We start from the raw sequence: 24239 nt of genomic DNA on the forward strand, positions 1-24239 counted from the left end.
GGAAGTCCCCTGAAATAAATACATTTAGACCTTTAAAATAAAAGTCCCCTGAAATAAAATAAGTAAAAAATATTTATTTATTGAACTATATTGACTCATTTATATATTTATATTTACATGTATTTATATATTTATTGCCTGATTTATTTATTTCAGGATATATTTCGTATGCATATTGAGTGAAATGGCATTCCTTACAAGTTGAGCATGTAGAAAAAGTAGTTTTGGACAGTCAGCTTTTTCCTTTCGAGCAGCCCATACATGGGACGCCATACCCACAGAACTAAGGAACATCACATCTATCAAATCCTCCAAATCCATAAAACATTGGTTATTGACTAATCAAATATGCTGCCATAATCCAGAATAATGTGTTTTTGTCTTTATCGCTGAAGTAGTGTCTCTGTGTGTTTACATGTTGGACTCTGTACTATAGACTGTATATAATATAAACAGTCTGCTCTGTACTCATGTTGATTAATGTGCGTTGTCCCTTTTAAATAAAGAAGAAAAAATCACGTGACACACCCATATCGTTTGTGAGGGGAATTCCTACTGCTGTTGAGTTAATTTACTTGTTTACAATATTCTAAAAAGTATACAGTATTATATTTAATAAAACTATATGATAGCCTGCGTTTTAATGCATTCGACAGTGGTGGTCTTGGGTAAGTATCTAACTGTAGCCGGAAGCCTTGTTACGTTGCTGGCTTTAGCTGACGTTAGCCTAGCCTAGTGCAGGCTACTAAAACCTTTTCTTTATGTAATAGGGTATGTCGCCGCCTTTATGACACCAGGACTGGGCTGTCTTCCAAAAGAATATGCAACAAGAGATGGGCAGTGCTGTCCGATGTGCCAAGCAGGTACACTATTACGCTGTCCAAAGTTAGCTGCATTTTGCTAACGTTACGTTTAGTGAAAGCACGAAACACACACTTGTATTATTGTATATTATATATATTGGCCGCTAGCGTTTGAATCCTCCTGATGTGGCTGATCTCGGTTTATTTGCAGAGCTTAGTAACGAAGTAGAACTACTTCACTACTGTACTTAAGTACTAAAAAGCTGTATCTGTACTCTACTGGAGTATTATTTTTTTCTCCTACTTCCACTTTTACTTGAGTACATATTTTCGATGAGTTTAATACTAATAATTGTTACTTCGTTACTCGTTACTGTTGCGAATTCCTCACGCTACGGAGACTGGAGGTTACAGTGTGTGTAGTTACAGCTACGTTAGTTACTGTACTTTTACTTTTAGTACTTGAGTAGTAAATATTAAAATTATCTACTTGCAATACTTAAGTACAAAAAATGCTGAATACTTTAGTACTTCCACTTAAGTGGGGTGCTTAAAGATCACTTCAACTTCTACTCAAGTCACTTTTTTGATAGAGCACTTGTACTTTTACTCAAGTATGGGTCTCTAGTACTTTATACACCTCTGTTTATTTGTGCGTATGAGCTGTTTATTTGTGCCTATAAGCCGTGTGGAGTGTGTGTGTGTGTGTATGTTTCTTATGTGTGTGATTTTAGCTACCTGCTTTGGTCTTTACAGTGCTTAATTTGTAAAGTGGGAGGTCCCGGAGCGCAGAGGGGGGGTGGATCCAGCGACTCAAACGGGGGTTGGAGGTAACCATAGACTGTATATAAACTGGACCAACAGATCCCGTTGCTCTGGACGGAGACCAGTGAAGGCCGTTAGAAGCACTTTTCCGGTGACCGCTGAGCGTTACTGCGCAGCCTCCAACTGAGAGAGACGACGTAAATATGACGTGAGCAACCTGTCTGAAAGTTGGAAGTCTTCTGGTAGCTGTGCCAAGAGAAATCTCAATCATTCCGAATCTTACAGAGAAGGAGAGCGTAGGTATATGTAAGGAGATAACATGGACAACTAAAATGCTAGTTAACATTAGTAATTAAACTTAAACAGCTAATGTAAGTCGAAACTGCCTGCGAGCTTCTCCTGTACTATACGGTAATTCCTCTACTATGCGACAGTAAGTTGCGTGGTTATGACACAATCGTTAGCCTATTTTTACAAAAACGTCTGCTACGGAGCCATAACATGAGATACAAGGTAATGGAGCCTTTTATACATTGTCGTGTTTCTTTAGAAATAAACGATGGACAAATAGAGTCTTTAAACGCTTCAGATGTAAAGTTATTCGCTGTCAAAGTGACGTCAAAATGAATGGCAGTCAATGGGATGCTAACGTCGGGTGATCGCTTTGTAGCATCAAAATGGCGCCATTGGAGGTTCGAGCTCTGAAGCAAAGCTTACCCCCTTGCTCTGGACGGAGACCAGTGAAGGATGATTTCCATCATGATTTCCGGTGATGGCTGAGCGATACTGCGCAGACGTAAATGTGCCGTGAGCAACCTGTCTGAAAGTTGGAAGTCTTCTGGTAGCTGTGCCAAGAGAAATCTCAATCATTCCCAGTCTTGCAGAGACGGAGAGCGTAGGTATACGTAAGGAGATAACATGGACACAGGCTAATTATTGCTAACTAAAATTCTAGTTAACATTAGTAATTAAACTTAAACAGCTAATGTAAGTCCAAACTGCCTGCAAGCTTCTCCTGTACTATACGGTAATTCCTCTACTGTGAGACAGAAAGTCCCGTGGTTATGACACAATCGTTAGCCTATTTTTACAAAAACGTCTGCTACGGAGCCATAACGTGAGGTACAAGGTAATGGAGCCTTTTATACATTGTCGTGTTTCTTTAGAAATAAACAATGGACAAATAGAGTCTTTAAACGCTTCAGATGTAAAGTTATTTGCTGTCAAAGTGACGCCAAAATGAATGGCATTCAATGGAATGCTAACGGGAGGTGATGGCTTGTTAGCATCAAAATGGCGCCATAGGAGGTACGCGTTGTGAGCATAGACTGTATATATTAGTGGACAGCGCATCCGGTTCAGCAAAATGCGGCAAATGCGGAAGTGCCTTAAACCTGCATTCTATCTGAATTCCAGCAGGGGGCGAAACGTGCGGTTGCAAAAAGGAGGTCCGTTTCTATAGAAGTCTATGGCGAAATGACCCACTTCTCACTTGATTTATTACCTCAGTAAACATTTCAATTAAGAGTTTATATTCTCAATCGCTAGTTTTAAGTCTTCTGCAACACAGAATGATGTTCATTTTTTGAATTATGGTCTCGTTGATTTTAAAATCGGCGATAAAGCGGGGATGTTTTAGGGCGTGGCTATGATGTGATTGACAGTTCGCGGCCTGTCAATCATGACAGAGGTTTAGCAAAGCTTATCCATGGCACGTAAACTTCACTTTGGGGGTTGACCAGCTTTCGTCTTCGTGACTGTGACAGTTGGTCGCCTAATAATGTCTTGTTCAACGTTCGGTTGTACGACAAGACACTCAAAGGAGTCGGCAGTTCAGTTTTTCCGGTAAGTAACGTTACATTTTGTTTTAATACCGTTTTTCGTTAGCCAACGTTAGCATCCCAATGAATATCAGTTAGCTAGCTAGATTGCACCTTGCTAACCAAGCTAGCGGGCTAACTAATAACGTTATGCAGACCAGACCGTATAAACGGATTAAAATTAATATATTTAACGTTACAGTCGTATACAGTAGGTATGCACAACGGTCTCGCCGGTAATCTGTTTTTAACCATATGTGATGTTATTGCTAATCGATGCGCATATAATGGTAATGTTAGCTTAAAGTCAAAGCCTGATATAGCTAACGTTATAGTGCAAATTCATATAAACCCTATTCGCACGGGATTAGAATAATTTTGGGACCGCGTGTGATTTATAAAGTACCCCCTCACATCTGAGTTTTGTGTGGGGCATTCGCACGGGACAAGCGGAGATGCTTTTACTTGAATATACTGAAATATATGTACCCCGCCCGAGAGTTGGGCAACGTTACCCGGAGGCGCCCGAAGGACAGGCACAGACACCCACACAGCATCACCGTCACCCTCACCTCGGACAAAGCCGCGCTGGAGCGCGTCGACGGACGGGGCAGTAGGCCAGAATATCCGTTTTTGCAATAAAATGTCGCACATGAAAAAATATATATATTATTGTAAAGTTACATAAGTGTTCTATCTTCAAAAATCTTCAGTTCTGCAGCCAAATGTATTGTATAAAGCACCAGGTTCAATATTCTTTTCTCAAAATTCTAAATACATTATTTCAGACTGTTAATGTACCTAACAAGCATGCTGCAGGAGTTATTAACCACTGTTGCTGATGCTGTTACACTGAGGTCTTTCTTCCACTTACTGTAGTTGTGTCTGCTAATCTATTTGAAGACCTTCTGTCAGCACATAGTCTGTTTTAAGATGAGTCACATACATGTTACAATCTATATTTACAAATTCTGTTTATTACTAAAATGTACATATCACTAAAAAAGTGTTGCGTACAATACACATTGTCAAAGATAAATTTGACATGTAGGAGTATGTTTACTTAATACTGCATGTCCTCAACTGAAGCATGCCTTCATGTACAAGCTCATATAGTAATATAATTCATTGTGATCTACCATGCCTTAACTACATGTTTGTCTTTTACAAAGGTGTCCACACTGAAAACTGAATGACCAGAGCCAGAGAGAAGACCTGGTGTATAGAGCAGCGTATTTGGTGCCATTCATCTTGTTGTGGAAAACAGATTGCATTGACCACATCCAAAGTTCTCAAATGTGTTCTGATTATAACGATGCCAGAAAATCATTTTCGGTTCAGCTTCTTCTGCTGAAAGGACAGACCAACTTTTAGCATTTTAGCAGTCATTGGTATTTAGAGGTTCAAAATGTGAGTCCTGTAATAGATGTGTCCTCTTGTGTTACTGTTAGGCCTGCTGCTCCTAGGTAGCTTCTCTGTCTCTCCTCCCTCCCTCTCTCTGTCTGTCTGTCTCTCCTCCCTCCCTCTCTCTGTCTGTCTCTTATTGCAGGAGTGGAGTCCAGAGTGTGGGAGTCTGGGTTCCAGCTGCCTCTCATCTACCACAATCAACCAATGATTTGTGATAATACTTTTGTTATAATGAATTTGCAATAACCTTACACAGTACACTACTAAACACTTGACTATGTATGTCAAAATTGAGTATATGCCTATAAATTAATCTAAAAGGACTTTGGTGAAGTGTTTTCATGGTGATTACAATTGACAAGTACATAAAGACACACAAGAAAAGCACAAACTACATTTTCCTGATCCTTCTTTGTCAACATTCAAGTATGGTAACATTTAAGAAATCATTTATGTTGATTAAAGCCAAAATAGACACTTTTAATCAATTACAAATTCTATCAAATTACCAATGTCTTCTTGTATGACTACAATATTGTGTATGTTCCTATAGTTGCTTCAGAAAAACAACAAATGTAGCTTTAGAAAGACCTTTATTTCACGTTGAAATGGGCATTAACTTCAAAAACTACATAAACCACAAATAACACTGGCAATATTTTTAAGATTATGTTAGGGTTAGGCAGTCGGCGGGGACGAGGCAGCCGGCAGCTGCCTTCAACCTCCTACCTAACAGTCGGCTCTATCGCCTAGTTTTTATTATACTAATATAGTGTTTTTAAAACCAAAGATACATTGTTACGTGTAAGTAAGTATTAGCCTCACGCTAATTTATCAAGACTAGGCCTACCGGCTAAACTAACGCTAGCCTCATGGCAACCTCTACACCTGGCGAGTCCCCACTCCCCCTCAGGATTTCCTCGTTGTTCAATAATACAAACAAAGAAATTGCTGACCTCAGGGAAGATGTTCGTCGGCTTTCCGAGGACTTAAAAACCAAAGATGCTTTGTTAACCGCCTGCTTGGACGTGGCTCATAATCAGTCGCTCCGGATCTCATCTCTCTCGGCGGCCTTCCAGGATACCGCGCCATGGGACCCAGTTGCCTGCCCACGCCCATCGCCCTGCTCGACACCGGTTATCAAGCCACCCTGGACTGAGGTGGTTTGCGGCCGAAAGAGAGCCTCGGGTAGGGCTCCATCGCCTCCTGCCCTCAGCCTCTCCAACCGCTTCAATGCTTTGTCGGAGTCGGAGCCGGTGGTGGCCAGTGCGGCTCACCGGGCTCGCCCCGCTTCAAAGCAGACTGACCAGCCGTCGTCACGGAAGACGATTGCTACCGCGCGGCGAAAGCTTCTGAGGGATGCGGTAGTCAGACGGTCCGGTGGCCTACACTGCCTGGATCGGCCAAATGACAACGTTCCTCAAAAACAATCTCCACAACCGAACGGTAAGCATTCTTCCTCTTCTTTTCCCTGCCCATCTGAAACCGACACTGACTGTTTTGCTCCCGTCACCGGCTATCCACACCCCCCCCACTCCTCGTCCGCTCTTCCCCCTAACCACAGTAATTATTGGGGACTCCATCACTAGAGACCTACGGTTTCATAATGCTGTCACACACTGTTTTCCCGGAGCCAAAGTTGCAGACATCCTGGCTAAAGTTATGGACCTGATACCCTCATTTCCGACCTCTATCAAACGCATCGTGGTCCATTGTGGACATAACGACATGTCCACTCGGATTCAGGAGTGTGAGCGCACAAGGCGAGACTTTACCACTCTCATTGAGGCTTTAAAAAGCACTGGGAAGTCGGTTTTTATTTCGGGCCCACTTCCATCTCTAGGTCGCGGATCATGCCTCTTTAGTAGACTACTCTCCCTTAACACCTGGCTCCAGCTCACATGCAGTATTCACAGGATAGGTTTTATTGACAACTTCAATCTGTTTTGGGAACGTGGCTCCCTGTTCAGCAGGGATGGGATTCATCCCAATACACGCGGAAGCCAGATGCTACGTGGAAATTTGCACCACGCCCTGCATACCCAGACCTCTGATTGACTGTTTACATCCCGTAAACACTCCCACAAGCACACTGACCAGACACACTCTCCCAAAGTCAATAATCAGAGATACAGCGCTACACGCCCCTCTGTGCTCCCTTCAGAGCAATCACCCATTCATAATCCCATAACCACCGTGTCTGTCCCCCGACTGAGACCGTTTAAACCAAACGCTAACAAAAGAGGTGCTATACTAAACAACCTAATTGGAATTAAAACAACCACTGCAACGATAGAACAGAATAGGAAAATCAAATGTGGACTATTAAATATTAGATCTCTGTCATCGAAAGCATTATTGGTAAACGAATTGATATCAGATAACCACATTGATTTATTCTGCCTCACCGAAACCTGGCTGGGCCATGACGAATATGTTAGTTTAAACGAAGCCACTCCTCCCAGTCATAATAATACCCAAATTCCACGAGGCTCAGGCCGAGGAGGGGGAGTTGCAACCATATTTGACTCGAGCCTGTTAATTAATCCTAAACCTAAACTAAATTATAATTCGTTTGAAAGCCTTGTTCTTAATCTTCAACACCCAACATGGAAAACAGTACAGCCAATTATATTCGTTGTTGTTTACCGAGCACCAGGTCCATATTCTGAGTTTTTATCTGAATTCTCAGAGTTTTTATCATGCGTAGTCCTTCAATCAGACAAAGTACTTATTGTAGGTGATTTTAATATCCATGTGGACATTGAGAGCAATAGCCTTAGTACTGCTTTCAATTCACTGCTAGATTCTATTGGTTTCAGTCAGAGGGTGCATAAGGCCACGCACTGTTTTAACCACACCCTCGACCTTGTGCTAGAATATGGCATCAAAATTGACGATTTAATAGTATTTCCGCAGAATCCTTTATTATCAGACCATTTTTTAATAACTTTCGAATTCCTACTACCAGACTATACGAAATTAAATAAAGTTTCTACACTAGATGCTTATCTGACAGTGCTATAGCTAAATTTAAGGAAGCTATTCCAACAGCACTTAACTCAATGTCATGCCTTAATATAACAGAGGACTGTTATGTTAACTCTAGTCCCTCCCAACTTGATAACTTTGTAGACGCTGCTACGGCCTGCCTACGGACTACTTTAGACTCTGTTGCTCCTCTCAAAAAGAAGATGATGAAGGAAAGGAAACTAGCACCTTGGTATAACTCCCAAACTCGCAAATTAAAACAAATCTCACGAAAACTTGAAAGTAAATGGCGTTCCACCAAACTGGAAGAATCTCGTGTGGATTGGCAAGATAGTCTAAAAAATTATAGGAGGGCCCTCAGAAATGCCAGATCAGACTACTACTCAACACTAATAGAAGAAAATAAGAACAATCCAAGGTTTCTCTTCAGCACTGTAGCCAGGCTGACAAAGAGTCATAGCTCTGTTGAGCCATCTATTCCTATAGCTCTGAGCAGTGATGACTTCATGACCTTTTTTAATGATAAAATTATAACAATTAGAGAAAAAATTCATCACCTTCTGCCCACAGCTTCCAACGACTCACCATTGGGTGCAGGAGGGCTAGAGAGAACGATAAGACCTGATACTTATTTAGACGGCTTTTATCCTTTAGACCTCCAACAATTAATGTTAAGGGTCTCTTCAGCTAAGCCAACTACCTGTCTCTTAGACCCCATTCCAACGAAGCTACTTAAAGAAGCACTACCCGTGGTCAATACCACATTACTAGATACGATCAATATGTCCTTATTAACGGGTCACGTACCGCAGTCTTTTAAAGTAGCTGTGATAAAACCTATTCTGAAAAAACCCACCCTCGACCCTGAGGTCTTAGCCAACTATAGACCTATATCTAACCTCCCGTTTCTCTCCAAAATCCTTGAGAAGGTAGTCGCTAATCAATTGTGTGACTTTCTGCATAGAAATAGTCTATTTGAAGACTTTCAGTCAGGATTTAGAATGCATCATAGCACAGAGACGGCACTGGTGAAAATCACTAACGACCTTCTAACTGCTGCTGACAAAGGACTTGTCTCCGTACTTGTCTTATTAGATCTTAGTGCTGCATTCGACACTATTGACCATACCATCCTCTTACAGAGACTGGAACATTTAGTTGGCATTAAAGGAATCGCACTAAGCTGGTTTAAGTCCTATTTTTCTGAGCGATCCCAATTTGTTAATATTAACGATAAACCATCCAAATACGCTAAAGTTAGCCATGGCGTTCCTCAAGGCTCAGTGCTTGGACCAATTCTATTCTCTTTATATATGCTTCCTCTAGGCAATATTATTAGGAAACACTCAATTAACTTTCACTGTTACGCAGACGACACCCAATTATATCTGTCAATCAAGCCAGACGAAAGCGGTCAGTTAGCTAAACTTCAAGCGTGCATTAAAGATATAAAATCCTGGATGACCCACAATTTTCTGATGTTGAACTCAAACAAAACGGAAGTTATTGTGCTGGGACCCAAGCACCACCGAACTTCATTATCTAAATATATAGCTACCCTAGATGGTATTGCCCTGGCCTCCAGCACTACTGTCAGAAATCTAGGAGTCATTTTTGACCAGGATCTATCCTTTAACGCCCACTTAAAACAAACCTCAAGAACAGCCTTTTTCCATCTTCGTAACATTGCCAAAATCAGGAACATCCTGTCTCAAAACGATGCTGAAAAACTAGTCCATGCATTCGTAACTTCCCGGCTGGACTACTGTAATTCTTTACTATCAGGCTGCTCAAATAAGTCCCTCAAGACCCTCCAGCTGATCCAGAATGCTGCAGCACGTGTTCTGACAAGAACTAACAAAAGAGATCACATTTCTCCTGTATTAGCTTCTCTGCATTGGCTTCCTGTAAAATCCAGGATTGAATTTAAAATCCTTCTCCTGACCTACAAAGCACTAAATGGTCAAGCACCATCATACATAGAAGAGCTTTTAGTACCTTATTGTCCCACTAGAGCACTGCGCTCCCAGAACTCAGAGCTACTTGTGGTTCCTAGAGTCTCTAAAAGTAGAATCGGAGCCAGAGCCTTCAGCTACCAGGCTCCTCTCCTGTGGAACCAGCTCCCAACTTGGGTTCGGGGGGCTGACACCGTCGCCACATTTAAGAATAAACTGAAAACCATCATCTTTGATAAAGCTTATAGTTAGGGAGTGAGGAGTTGCAGCATAGTAGAGTAGAGTAGAGGGAGGCAGGAAGTACAAGCCCGTTCCGGCAGGGGAGAGTACGAGCCCGGTCCAGGGCCCCTCTCTTTAGCCTGCCTCTCTTAGTTATGCTATTATAACTCTAGACTGCTGTGGGAAGCTCCTTCCAAGGACACAATGAGCCGCTCCCTCTTCTCTCTTTTCACTTGTCTCCTTTTGTGTGCATCTTAGTCCCAGAAATGCCTGTTACTAACCTAGCTCTGGGGAGTTTTCTCCCCGGAGTCCCTTTGCTTCTTCTTCACCCAGAACATCGCCTTGGAATTGGGTGGCACCTACACCGGGGTCCTGGGTGCAGCTGACGCTATGGACTTACTACACCCTGCTACGCTCTGTGATTCCCCGCAGTGTCCGACTGCGTCCTGCCGCGTCCAACCGCGTCCACCCAGGCTGCTGTGCCACACTACACCCCGTAACGCCCTGCTGTGCCCTACTATGACATGAACTACTATGACTACCATTGTGATCACTGCTTCACTATCTTTATTATGACTATTATTGCCACCATTCACCACTCCCCCAACTGGTGCCGTCAGACACCGCCTACCAAGAGTCTGGGTCTGTCCGAGGTTTCTTCCTAACAAAAAAAGGGAGTTTTTCCTCGCCACTGTCGCAATAGCTACTGCTAATGCTTGCTCTTGAGGCAACCACTGTAATAGTTGGGGCTTCGTAAACTACAGAGTTTGGTCTAGACCTACTCTATCTGTAAAGTGTCTCGAGATATCTCTTGTTATGATTTGATACTATAAATAAAATTGAATTGAAAATTGAATTGAATTGAATATTTTTAAGATTATGTTAGGGTTAGGGGTTAAATTGATGAATTAAATAATGTAGTTCACCTTTTACAATCCGGTGTACATTCCACACATAAAACACTGCTGTGGGTCAAGGTAAGACATGTCTGCATATGAAAAAAAGGGTAGTTGAATCACTAGTGTCACATTGTTAATTACAGTAGAAATGGTTGACATTACAAACCACAATATAAAAATATAGCTTAACATATAAAGCTTAAAACACTTGTGCAGCACTCTGTTCAGTCAAGTCCAAATGCCTGGGTAAAGAAATAAAAGCTGCCTTTACAATTAAAGTGAGCATAGTGTGACAGTCTGTTGGTTGTCTGTAATGCACAGTGGAAAAAAAAAACCTTGCGAGCCTTGTCGATCTTCCCCGGATTGTTAACAGCCCTCCACCTGCATCTCTGGGTGATGCCAGAGAAGATGGACTTACTTCTGAGGTATTGGGTGGGTGCACATGCCATCGTGTCTCTCCACACTCCTATTTCTGAAAGAAAGAGTCATCAATTTCTATTTGAGCCCCTCATAGTTAAATATATATGCACACTAGCATGTAACTGTACTTCATTAATTATCGGGGGAGAATACAGATGAATCAACAACAGTCTATTGTTCTTTAGTGTAACTTTAATTTAGTTAAATGAGCTTATTTCTGCTAACGTTAGCTCTTAAAAGCATGTAAAGGCTAAATGCGCCAACCATAGACTGATGGAGCAAACAGTAGCAAGACATTATCAGTGCATTATGGTTATTACAGTTAACCAAACGTTCTAAGAAACTTGGTTATACATCTGCTAATACTTAGTGTTAGATAATGATAAGCATTAACAATCCCCGTTTTGCATTTCGCTGACACTACGTTTAAATTAGGGCAACGTAAACTTCGATTTGCAGAAAATTAACGTTAGCATGTTTTACCAGTGGCTAGCTAACGTTACAGACAATTTACATGGTAACTTCAGATACATTTACTTTACAATGTGACTCATCTTATATGTAATATAACTATTGGACAAAGATATATTTAAAACCTAGCGAAGCTATATCTTACCTCGAATTATGTATGCTAGCTTTCAGCAGCAGTTGCATCCAGATTGCCAGTGAACGTGTGTAAGGTAACGTAGAGTGTAAGCAGCGTTGCCAACTCCAAAAAAAAAAAACAGTCAGACACCGCCCAATAGTCTATGGCTCCTCCCTCACTCCGCCCTCTCGTCTAAAAACGTCACATCCGCAACCAGGATGGCTGCGCCCATAAACGCAAACTCGACGACGGATAACTGATCTCCACAAACCAATGGGTGACGTCACTCATGCTCTGTCCATTAATATATACAGTCTATGGTTGTGAGGAGAAGCTTACCCCCTTGGAGGTAACGGAACAAAAAAAAAAAAAATGACACTGCCTACGTAGTTTCTCTGACTAAAAAAACCTAAACAACGCTGTGTGTACATCAGGGCAGTGTTTATTTTTATTTTAGAACATGCACTGCATCGGTGCGAAATGTAATAAAAAAAATACAATGCAACAATCGTTTTCACAAGCAGCAATCCATCTGACTATTAAATTAACCAAAAAAAACCACCGTGGTCTCCACACTCCACGGTTTTTGCTTGTTTGGGATCCGACCGGCCAGTGCTTTTGAAAAAGTTAAGCAAACTTTGTTATCTTTTTGACCTTTTTTGACAAGAGCATGTGTCACTTGAAGTGCCTCCCCTCCCTCCGTCCCTCTCCCCCCTCTGCCTCCCCTCCCTCCGTCCCTCTCCCCCCTCTGTCTTTTCACCTCAGAACGCATCGAAAAGGCAAACACAAGATTTTTGTGGAACTTCAATGGGGAATAAAGACTAACAAGACAGATAACAACATTGAACACTACACAAACAGTAATACTTTTTTTTCTTCATTTAGGCGATTCATTTTTCATAGTGACACAGGAGGTTCCGATCCAATAAAAAAGGTTCCGGATCCAACGTCGGAACACGCCGGAACATGTTAACGTTACAGCACTTTGGTCAACACTTTGGTTGTTTTTAAATAAGATAAGATAAGCCTATATTGTCTGCTATCGGAGAAATTCGTCTTGGGCAGTCGAGAGAACTGAAAATGGGGACCCATTGCACATAAACACACATAAACATACAGTAAACAGACATAGAAACATAATCATACAATATCTCATCCAATGCGTGAATAAACATCTGATAAACCTCACACCAGACCCCCCCCCCCTACTTTCCCTCACACTCACAGAGAAGAGAACCCACAACACATCCTCCCCCCTCATATTGCACTTCATTCTGCTCAGATTGCACATTTCCCATTAGCTCATGCTGTGGCCAATAACTTATGTATTGCACAATGGCCAAATGCATAATTGCACACTACCATATCAATTTAAAAATATTGCATCAGTACCCTATCAGATATTGAACATCCTACAACCATAATGGTAAGTACCACAGATATTACCTATGCTTAACTTCAGCACCATCACGCCCAAGCCAAGTAATGAGATAAAACACATACATCACTGCAGCCTAAATGCACTGTATTCATTAGTTTGATTGAAAGCGGCACAAATGAGAATTTATACCTGTTCAGCTGTAGTAGCTGCAGTTTGGTAACCTGTACCTTCTGCCTGATGGCATCAGCTCATACTCACTATTCACTATTTTAAGACTCCTCACAGCCTCCTCAAAGATCTCCTGAAGAGGAATTGGTGGCCTTTGGCCAATTATTTTTCCAGCCTGCGGTTTTAGTTTAATGGACAGGTTACCAAACCAAGCCATGATGCCATAATAAACAATAGATTAAATCACTGACTTGTAAAACAGTAGCATGATATCTTTGTCCACTCCATGAACTCTAAGTCTATAGACACTGACTTACCCGTGAGCAAACATACTCCACTTGATGCAACTGACTGTTCAATTGTATGCTTAACTACTTATATGTTGTTACCTGCTCTACTGCCCCACCCTCAATTTGGAGTGTGCATTGATCTCCTACAGACCTGGGGTCGAAAATCATTTCTTTGGTTTTATTTACAGTAAGCGCCAGGTTATGCTTGTTGCACCACTTCACTGACTCCTCTATCTCCTGAGTATAAATGGCAATGTCTGAATCTTTTGTATATATATCATCAAATATATCATTTGTATATATTGTGAAGAGTATAGGAGAGCTTTTACAGCCTTGGGGGGACACCTGTACTTATGTTCAGAGTATTAGATAGAGTGGAGTTTACTCTTACCTGCTGCTTTTGGTCTGTCAGAAAAGAACCATATCATCCAATAATGTTGTAATTTACATAACCGTGTCTGAGGGAGAATACAATTGGATGCTGAGCTGAAGTTCATAAATAATAATCAAACATAAGCCGATGGATTTTCAAGGTGCTTTAAAATAGAGTGTACAGTAGTGATTAAGGCATCGTCTGTACCCCTGCCATTATTATAGGCAAATTGGTAAGGGTCCAAGAGATGCTGTACCTCACTCTTTAGATTACCTAACATTATATGTTCTAATGATTTCATCACTATTGAAGTCAGCGCTATTGGTCTGTAATCATTATGGCAGTGCAGGGTTTTTTAGGCACAGGAATGACAACAGATTAGGGCTGCACAATATATCGTTTTTTTTATCGTCATCGCAATATCAACTGGCGCAATATACAGCGAAAGGCTGCGACACTAAAAAGATTTTTTGTGTTAGTTGAAAGAAAATATCAGAAGAAAAATGCACTTTAAAATGTACCTGTCATTCTTTTTTTAGTGCTGCTTTTATATTCAATGTAATGTTCAATTTGTCCATAAAAGAATGTTGAAAATGATTTTATTTTTGTTTTAAATTCAACAAGCAATTTGTTGTATTGTAGAAGAATACTGAAAGCAGCAGAAATGCAGAACTGAGCACATTTTAATATCTGTTTATGAGTAATATCGTTATCGCGATATTCAACAACATTATTGCATTTTGCACATTTTCCTCATATCATGCAGCCCTACAACAGATGTCTTCCAAATAGTAGAGATGGTACACGTATCGACAGCGAGCTGGAATAGAGGGCTCCAAGCCAGAGTCAGCTCATCCGAAAATGTTTTAAGAATAAAGGGTGAAATATCATCAGGCCTACTGGCCTTTTTACTATTCAGCTTTTTAAAAACTATGGTGACAGCATTACGCCAGCTACACACTGGATGCGCGGCGTGGCGGCTGCGTGGCGTTTTCTATGTCTTTGCACACCAGAAACGTGTCTGACGCAGCACTGCTGCTGCTAGCCTCGTCTGTACACATGTATGTTTCTCATTGATAAACTGCACTCAAGCAGTAGTCTACTTCATGTTAAACATGAATATATACTGATTTGATTACAGCAAAGACAACATCAGCAGTATTGACGGCAAAATAGGCTACAGAATATTTCGTTCTGTATTGACAGGTGCAATATTTGAAAATTGATAATTATTATTTTTTTAAATTACATTTATATCTGCATTTATGTCAAAACTTAGAGACTTTCAAACATCAAAATGTCATTTATGAAATGTATTCGTGTCAAAATGACATATAAACATATTTTCCTATTCTATTTTGAATGGAAATGCTTCCAGCACGCTTGCGTGTCGCGTGAAAAATAGGCGTCAGTCCTATTTCTAGCATGCATGCGTTTTCGGCGCGGCTCGAGCCGCACCTGAGACGTGCGTGTCACGCAGGCAGTGTGTAAGCTCTAACCTGTTAACATGGGAGCCGAAATAAAAACGGACACACCACGCAGCTGACACGCTAACGCCACGCATCCAGTGTGTAGCCGGCCTTAGGGTCAATTATTATTCTGTCCTGTATTGGGTCACATGGTAATGACATAGACAGGTCTCTGCAGCGGGTCACATTACTTTCATAATCAAGGTCAAAATGTTTTTTTAAAAAAAAAAAAAAAAAAAAAAAAGTTGAGATCATTTGCTTTGTCCATATCGTTCCACACATTCAGTTCCTTCTTTCCAGAGTTCATTTTAGTAATTTCTTTCACAGTGTCCCAAATTTTTTTCGAATTGTTCGTTGAGAAGGCTTCCTTAAGACGTGTGCTGTTTCCCCCTCAGGTCTTTTTGAATTGATCTCAGTTCCATTAAGTCATTGCTCTGGAATGCTTGCTTTTTAATTCTAATATGATGTTTAAGTTCAGGCGTGATATATGATATATTTCAAATGTGCTTTATAAATATGTTTGACTTGACTTAAAGTAACGTTACCATTTCCCTTTTTAACCAACATTATACCAGGGCCTGGGTAAATACCACAGCTCTTCAGACTGGGTGTCATTTTTTACAAGTTCCAGCATCTTGAAATTTCAAGGTCTTGTAAATTTAAAAAAAACTTTGGAAATAGTTTTTCGAGTTGTGAACAATGGCCTTTCTGTCTGTATTCATTTATTTATTTATTTTAATTAAGAGAAGGTAATTATTAGGGGTGTGCAAAAAAATCGATTCACATTCGAATCGCGATTCAAGCTCTACCGATTCAAAATCGATTCGTAGAATTCCAAAAATCGATTCATATTTTTTAATAAAAAAAAAAAATTGTATGTCTACTGCAATCACACAGAGAAAGCTGTGGGAAATACTGTGAATCATTTTTGAACCGAAAATCAATTTTGATTCGGATCGTGAGCCTAAAAATCGATATCGAATCGTGACATTTTCTGAATCGTGCAACCCTAGTAATTATAATTTAAGACGGTTCTCTATCTTTGAAACTGGTAAAGTGAGGACTAATGTAAAATATAGATGTGTTTCAGTTTTGGGGGTTACATTTTGGAATGAACTTAATGATGAGTTGAAACTGTGTATACGTCTCTGTTGAGTTTCAAAAAAAGCTTTAAAATCTAAAATAATTACGAGTTATGAAGTCATTTGTTAATTACTAGGATTGTACTCAAGTATTTAGTTTCATTTAGTTTTGTTGGATTTCTGGGTGATTCTATGGGGATTATAGGATAGGCAACATATTTCTTTTTCGGATTAGCTACGGTGGCAATAATTGTTTCTTCATGTATGTTAACCGAAATAAAATTATTCATCATCATCATCATCATCATCATCATCATCATCCCTTTGATTCTATATTGATGTGATATACTTTCTTTTTGCATAAAAAATCTTTAAATTGAACCAAATGCAGTCACTGTGTTGGAGAGTGTTGTAGTTACTGTTTTTGGATACTGGGCTGGATGTGAATGTATTTAAACAGCTGAAGTCAGTGAGAGCATGTTAAATCATTAGTTAAACTGATCCTAAAGTGAATATTAAGCTGCCCTCTGGTCCGTGATGTGGGCATTATTATACACTAGCACAATAAAGACCTGAAACAAGATTATTGTCAGATACAGTATCTTAACTTCTTTTTTGTGTTTGTTATTTCCCATCAGGTACAGTTGTTCGAAAAGACTGCACGCTACAGTTTGGCACACGGTGCAGCTCATGTGTAAATGGGACTTTTATGAACAAACCCAACGGCCTGAGTAACTGTATCCCCTGCATCGTCTGTGACCAAGGTATGTCCGTAATGAATTGATTGACATATCTCTTTCTTATTGACAACCTCCAAATCGAGTTTAATTGTGACAAGTAAGTTGCAGTAACGTGGACAAGGTTGAAAGGAATTAGGATATATGACAACAGTTCAAAACCGTTTTGAACAACTCACTTTAGCAGTTTGTTTTTCCGCTCGCCACCATCTCGCCGGTCAAAAAGAGTCGATCTCCGAATGCAACGTAACAGGGAGGAGAGTAAAGATGGAAAGCTGCTAAAGCTTAGTTCCATGTAAATGCACGGATAATTTGTTGTTTTGTCATTAGTGAAAAACAATATTGGCCTTGTAGTTGAAAAAGGACCCTCATATAAGAATGATATTTCCTCCTACGGAATCCGTTCAATCACATTCGTAGATTGACTCTTTTTGACTGGCGAGATGGCGGCGAGCGGAAACAACAGCAGCTACAGTGAGTTGTTCAAAACCTTTCTTTTTAGTAAACTCTGTGTACACAAACAATGTTCTCAATGCTTTGGTTAAGGTGTAGAGACCCTGGTGATACTTGGAGCAAAGTCTCATGTTGTGTCGAGCCTTCTTAGTGTTCACTAAATCACTATAGAAGTGCCGCTAGCACTCAGGCCATTTGACCGAAAAAACGAGAATACAGTAAATCTTAAAAGTGGCGCTTCCATCCTAATTATGCTTTTAAAAGAAAGTTTGACTCGGGTACATTCACAAAAAGACCCTAGGTTGCATTTTGGCGAGAGTTACGCTTTAAGGTTAGTTCTTGTATTGGTACTTAGAGTATGATTGACGCAAGCAAAGTTTATTTATATAGCACCTTTCCCAGACACCAGTCACAAAGTGCTTCACAGTCAAAGAAATAAAATCGAATACAGTCAAATGAACAAAAGATAAAACACCAGATAAAATATACAAGGAGAACAGACATAGGACACTTATCTTATTTCATTTTATTTATTCTTATTTTTCTTTTACTTTGTCATGTTCTTCTCTATCTGTCTTGTGCTGCGGCAACACCCAGGGGATCAATAAAGATGTATCTTATTTTGTCTTATCTAAGGTGCCGTCAATGTGCTGGAATTTTCCTTAGCGGTGGGTGCAGTGTTTCCTTTAGGATTTTTTTTAGCAGTGGGGGCAGGTCTGTCCAAACAACAACGTGAGCTGACAGAACTGACAAGTTGAACGTTGTCCAATTAGAACAGACCCACCGCAGTGACATTTTTGGTGGAGCTGTTCGTTTAATAGTTGAGTCGGAAGAAAGCGAACGTTTTGACAATAAACTCCATCAACACAACAGTATGTGGAGTTAAACTGAACGGGCCCAATAACCTCTGAATAGTTCTACTTGTTGTTAAATTGCAATGTGAGCGGCAGCTGCATAATGTCGGCAGGATCATTTAAAAGGCAACCGCGACTACATTGTGCGTCTGCCCTATTGATTCTGTGGCGGCAGAAATTTTGCCATGGCGGGCCGCCACTACAAAATCAACATAGAGGAAACACTGGGGCAGCTAGCAAAGAAGCCCACTGACAGCAACGTTATTGTTCATATTTGGTAAATGTTTCGTATATGTGAATTGACCGAGTCATACTTTCTTTGTAAATAATACAGTAAGTATTACAGTTAAAAAAAGTACCTGGTACCTGCTAACAGGTACTTTTTTTAGTACCACCTCCGTCGAGGTTCCAAGCGAGCTGAGTCGATACCAAAAGGTGACGTGAAAGCGATAGACGGGGGTGTCCTGAACAAACCGCCATTTTTAAATAGTTCAGCCAGCTGTGTTTTTTTTTTTTTGCTGCTTCCAGCTTCATTTGAAAACATAATGTGTCTTCTGGCTGTGGCAACAACAACACACCTTCGACGTTCTGTGTGTGTGTGTGTGTCGCGTTAGGTCACGGCAGTTTACTGCGGCGCCGCTATGACGACCAGCCACGCTGAGGCGGTACTAAAATCTGCAATGGAAAACAGATGCACAGTGAGGCTAGTAGAGTCGAGGCGAGGCGAGCAGGTACCATGTAATGGAAAAACGCTATGGTTCATTGTTATCCTAACCGAACTTTGGCCAAGAAGAAGCAAAGGCTGAGTAAACTTCATATCACTAGTTGGTTGTGTTTGCTTAAAGTCTGTGTCATACTGTGTTGAATGTGTTTATATAATGGATTTACCTGCTTATGTATTCTGCCCTGGCGGTTGCTTATGCATATTCACATGTATGCTAAAAATGTGTTATGTATCTGGAAATTTTCCCTTAATTGCAGTCAACCGAGAAGCACATAATCACATTATTTCAAATAATATTTAAGCTTGCATAAAATGTTTAAATGTATGAATAACAATAGTATTATGACTTTGCTTGTGTTTGCTCTTAGGTCATGGTCTCTTTGTCAAACAGGAGTGCACAACAACAACAGACACAGTCTGTGATGTTTTAAGTGGGTATTTCTGCAAAGAGTTTATGGATGATATAGGATGTAGTTTGGCACAAAAACATACACATTGTGCACCCGGTGAGAGGATAAAAGAACCTGGTAAGAAAAAAAATTCATGTCTGATAGTGAGTAAGTTTACATGCACACTACTATCCTGGTTTGGAGTCTCATCTTGGGTTTGATCACATTCAGGGTACGGCATTTAAATGGCACATACTGCAGTCTGGTTATTCAGCTCCGTGTATACATGGTGTTAACAGTATCCTGGATTCTGAGCCTCTGCGACAGCTCACGCATGCCTTTGACTCCTCCAAATCCAGCAGAGTGGTCATTTCTGTGCCAGTTTGATTTCCTGTGGCCTGGACTCTGCTGCTTTTAGCCTTTCCATCTGATCATCAGAAATGGATGACGACGAGAGTGACAATTTAGTTTATTATCTGTGTCAGACTGGTGTCAGATTTTGACTTTTTTTTTTTCTCAGCACACAGACCATTATCACATCAAGTATCATCAGATTTTTTCTTACGACTCTATAACTTGAGTTGCAGCAGCACACATGAACAGAAACCTCTTCCAGTTTCTGTTTGAGGACTCCAGCTAGCATATTCAGGTTTCTGAAACCAGGATATGGTAACCTGGGTCCTTACTTCTTTTTTTTAAAGATTATTTTTTGGGATATTTTCGGCCTTTATTTTTAACAGGACAGCTGAAGACATCGAAGGAGAGAGAGGGGGGGGGATGACATGCAGCAAAGGGTCGCAGGTCGCTGCGTCGAGGAGTAAACCTCTGTATATGGGCGCCCGCCCTACCAACTGAGCTATCCGGGCGCCCACCTGGGCCCATACTTATCGACGTCTCATTAACCCTCCTGAAAGTTAACCTACAGTAGGACTAAATTTACTTATATCTCAAAATTAGGAGTTGAGATCTAGTTTGGGCCAGTTAGGACTGATGGGGGGAGAGAGAGAGAGCCCCTGTTTTTGCTAAACTGCTTGTTTTTAATTGCTATGGACACCACGTCATCTATAGTCCTGTTAAATTTCTTTTTAAAAGTTATTTTTATAATTGTCATACCTGCCCAGGGACTACAGGTGCAAATTAGCAAGTGTTGCTATAACCGGGCCCAAGACATATTCTCTTGTATTACAAGTTTAATGTTTATTTGTGCATTGTCCCTGTTTCAAATAAATCAATTTCCATTTCATTCCATTCCATTTCCTGCACTGACCGGCTTGATAAACACATACCCTGATGATAACTGGGGTACTATTGTGCATGTAACAACACTCAATGAAGGCACTGATTTGAGTCTGATTAATGATGGATCTTCACTGGATGTTGGGTTCCTGTGTAATGACTCTCTCTTTTGTCTGTTTCTCTCAGGAACCAGGAAAACTGACACCGTGTGTGAACAGTGTCAGCCAGGCTATTTTTCAAAGGATGGTGTGAATTGCACCGATTGGACTATGTAAGACATTGTTTATTAAGGAATTAGTAAAAAAAAAAAAAAAAAAAGTAAGTAAGTAAGTTTTCCTTGCCCTGTAGCATAAAATGACCTCTTTTGTTTTTGCACTAATTGGATTGTTGATAAGTAGTTGAGTTTTATGGTTTAAAATTTCCTGTGATTGAACAAATCCTTCCCGTCGGCAGGAGAGTCCAAACATTTCCAATCCCAGAGTCTCATTTTAACCAAATTTCACAAAACATAAGTAACTTACAATAGACGTTTTTTAAAAGTTTTACTTTTAATATTGATTTGTTTTTAATTAGTTTGACGTTACCACTTTGTACTTTTAAGATTATGATGACACTTCAATGTGTCCTATGAAACACACAAAGTACTTAATCTGGCTTTCATTTCTCTTTTCCAACAGTTGCTTAGAAACCCAAGTAAAGGTCACAGAAGGAAGCATGAGCAGTGATGTTGTCTGTGGAACTGCTTCAAGACAGCATTACTTTCATATACCTATAATATTATTAGCATTAACAGTCTCTGGGCTTGTGATCAAAGGTTAGTGCTTGTTTTGCAACCCTAATTTAACTGACAAATACATAACATCTTTTCCTCTCCATTGCCTCCGGTGGACGGCCGCTAATGATTTTTGGCTAATACGTTTCTTGCTTTTGGATTTCAGGCAGACTAACATCAAAAAAATAACAGTAAGTTCTCCATATCTTTCTCAAATTTTGCACCCCATGAAATTCTTTCTCTCTTATTCTCCACCTACTTAGACTCCAGTACTGGAGGGAGGTGACTCGGTTTGTGCTTGAAACTTAAATTTCATTTATTCCGATAGTTCACACCAAAATCAAAAAACACATATGTTTTCCTCATACATGTACTGTGGTATTTATCAATCTAGATTGTTTTGGTGTAAGTTGCTTGGTGTCGGAGACATCGGCCGTAGAAATGTCTGCCTTCTCTCCAATATAATTGAACTAGACGGCTTGTGCTGCAAAAATCAACAGCTCTGCCTCGTTCCAGAAATCATGACCTCATTGATAAAGATAATCCACAGACCTGGTTGGGAGCAGTTTTTTAAAGGAAGTATTTTCTTTCTACAGAACCGTACCACCACACAAAAGGAAGTGTACTCATGGACAAGACGCCCATGGTCTGACATTGCTTGCTTGTGGCGATTACTGTATAGCTAACCTAAGTAAGTGAGGTTCAGAGATGTTTTCATGTTGTGTGCTGTATGTTTTAACACCAAATAAAAAAAATAAAAAAAAATATTTACTAAAGTTTACAACTACCCAGGCAGCTCAGTGCTTACAAGTTAGTGTTAACATGACCCTAATCTAGGCTACACACATCTTGTAAAATCTCATTTTAATGTTTCGGTGTTTTTGGTTGTTGTAATGTATTCGTTCCCTTTGTGTAACACTTTGAATTGCCTCCGTATTTGAACAGTGGTATACAAATAAAGTTACCTTGCGTTGTCATCAGAAGTTAAGGACAAGGGCAGACTGCAGCGCATCATCCACTCTGCTGAGAGGGTGATTGGCTGCAATCTGCCGTCTTTCCAGGACCTGTACGTCTCCAGGAAAGATTGTAGCTGATCCCTCTCACCCCGGACACAAACTGTTTAACCTCACGCCACAAAAACAGTTTCTTCCCCTCAGCAGTAAGCCTCACCAACAAGGCCCCTGACCCCCACTGACTCTTAACCATCCCCATCCCTAGTCACTACACTTTGCACTAGTCTTCATCCTGGACTGTACATCTGCCCATATATTCTTTTGCCAATTTTGCGTTCAACCCATTTAACCTTTTTTTTTAGTTACAGTTATTTTGTATGTATACATTTGTTTTTCTGTATGTATTGTTTACTTAATATTCATGTTTAATATGTTTGTTTATATATGTACTTCACCAAAGCACATTCCATAAGTGTACTTATTGTAGCAATAAAACCTTTTTCTAGTTCTGATTCTGAAATTTGAAACATTTTCTGGAGGCTGGGATGACATCTTATCAGACGGGGGTCCTTGGCCTCATTCGTGTAAATCCCCCCCCACTACATATATTGTATAAAATGAAGTTGCATATTAAACTGGGCCTACAATAAGATGTAGGGCGGCCTAAAGCCTTTATACTACCTATTTTGCATATAATACTAAGCTATTAAAATAGCCTAATAATTGTTGTGTAATTGCATGATTTTACAAATCATGTTTTAATGTTAAACATACAGTACATGTAGCCCAGTGAATCCTTAGGATGAACTGTGTATGTTGATGGCCTTAGTGACTACCCTACCTATGGGCCAGTTAGCAGTGGAGATTTATGTTTACTAGTATGCTGAATGCATGTTAAGACTTTTTAATTTTTGAAAAAACTTTCAAAAATGAACAATAATTTGGAGGCCCCCCTTCACTGCACTCTGAGGACCCCCTAGGGGCCCCGGACCCCCTGTTGAAGATCCATGGTGTAAATGAAGGGGTCCTTCACGTGAAAGTTTGGAAACCCCTGACATGGTCATTTTCCGAATGAGAATAGGACTGATGAGGAAACTGTGCAGATACTGTAGGACAGAGATCTTCAACAGGGGGTCCGGGACCCCTAGGGGGTCCTCAGAGTCACTGCAGGGGGGCCTCCAAATTATTGTTCATTTTTGAAAGTTTTTTCAAAAATTAAAATGTCTTAACATGAATCCAACATATTATTAGCAAATATAAAGCCCCACTGATGATAGGCTTACTGGTCTTGGTTGGTAGTCACTAAGGTAGCCATCCACAGATACAGTTAATACAGATTCACTGTGCCACATGTATGTTTAACATTAAGAGATGATTTATAAATTCATGCCAACAATTATTATTTTGATAGCTTAGTATTCTGTGCAAAAAAGGTATATGTATATGATGACCTGTATATGCTTTATATCATTTGTCATAATCCTGTATATGAT

The 24239-nt window shown here is 40.3% G+C and overlaps 1 protein-coding gene across 3 annotated transcripts; it reads left to right on the forward strand.

Annotated features, from left to right (window-relative positions):
- Positions 1-515: 515 nt before the first annotated feature.
- Positions 516-23128, forward strand: LOC116058124 (tumor necrosis factor receptor superfamily member 14-like). 3 transcript variants are annotated; one of them, XM_031310802.2, is made up of 8 exons: positions 516-668; positions 771-863; positions 17267-17392; positions 19765-19923; positions 21208-21292; positions 21699-21835; positions 21960-21995; positions 22387-23128. In XM_031310802.2, the coding sequence occupies exons 1-7, from the start codon at positions 626-628 to the stop codon at positions 21980-21982; spliced, it is 666 nt and encodes a 221-aa protein (XP_031166662.1). In that variant the 5' UTR covers positions 516-625; the 3' UTR covers positions 21983-21995; positions 22387-23128. The 3 variants fall into 3 exon arrangements, with proteins under 3 accessions (XP_031166662.1, XP_031166672.1, XP_031166653.1); XM_031310812.2 differs by having other exon boundaries at positions 21960-21984; positions 22390-23128; XM_031310793.1 differs by lacking the exon at positions 22387-23128 and adding an exon at positions 22057-22313 and having other exon boundaries at positions 21960-21984.
- Positions 23129-24239: the final 1111 nt, after the last annotated feature.

The sequence above is a fragment of the Sander lucioperca genome, chromosome 12 (genome assembly GCF_008315115.2).
Source record: "Sander lucioperca isolate FBNREF2018 chromosome 12, SLUC_FBN_1.2, whole genome shotgun sequence".
NCBI classification, from domain to species: domain Eukaryota; kingdom Metazoa; phylum Chordata; class Actinopteri; order Perciformes; family Percidae; genus Sander; species Sander lucioperca.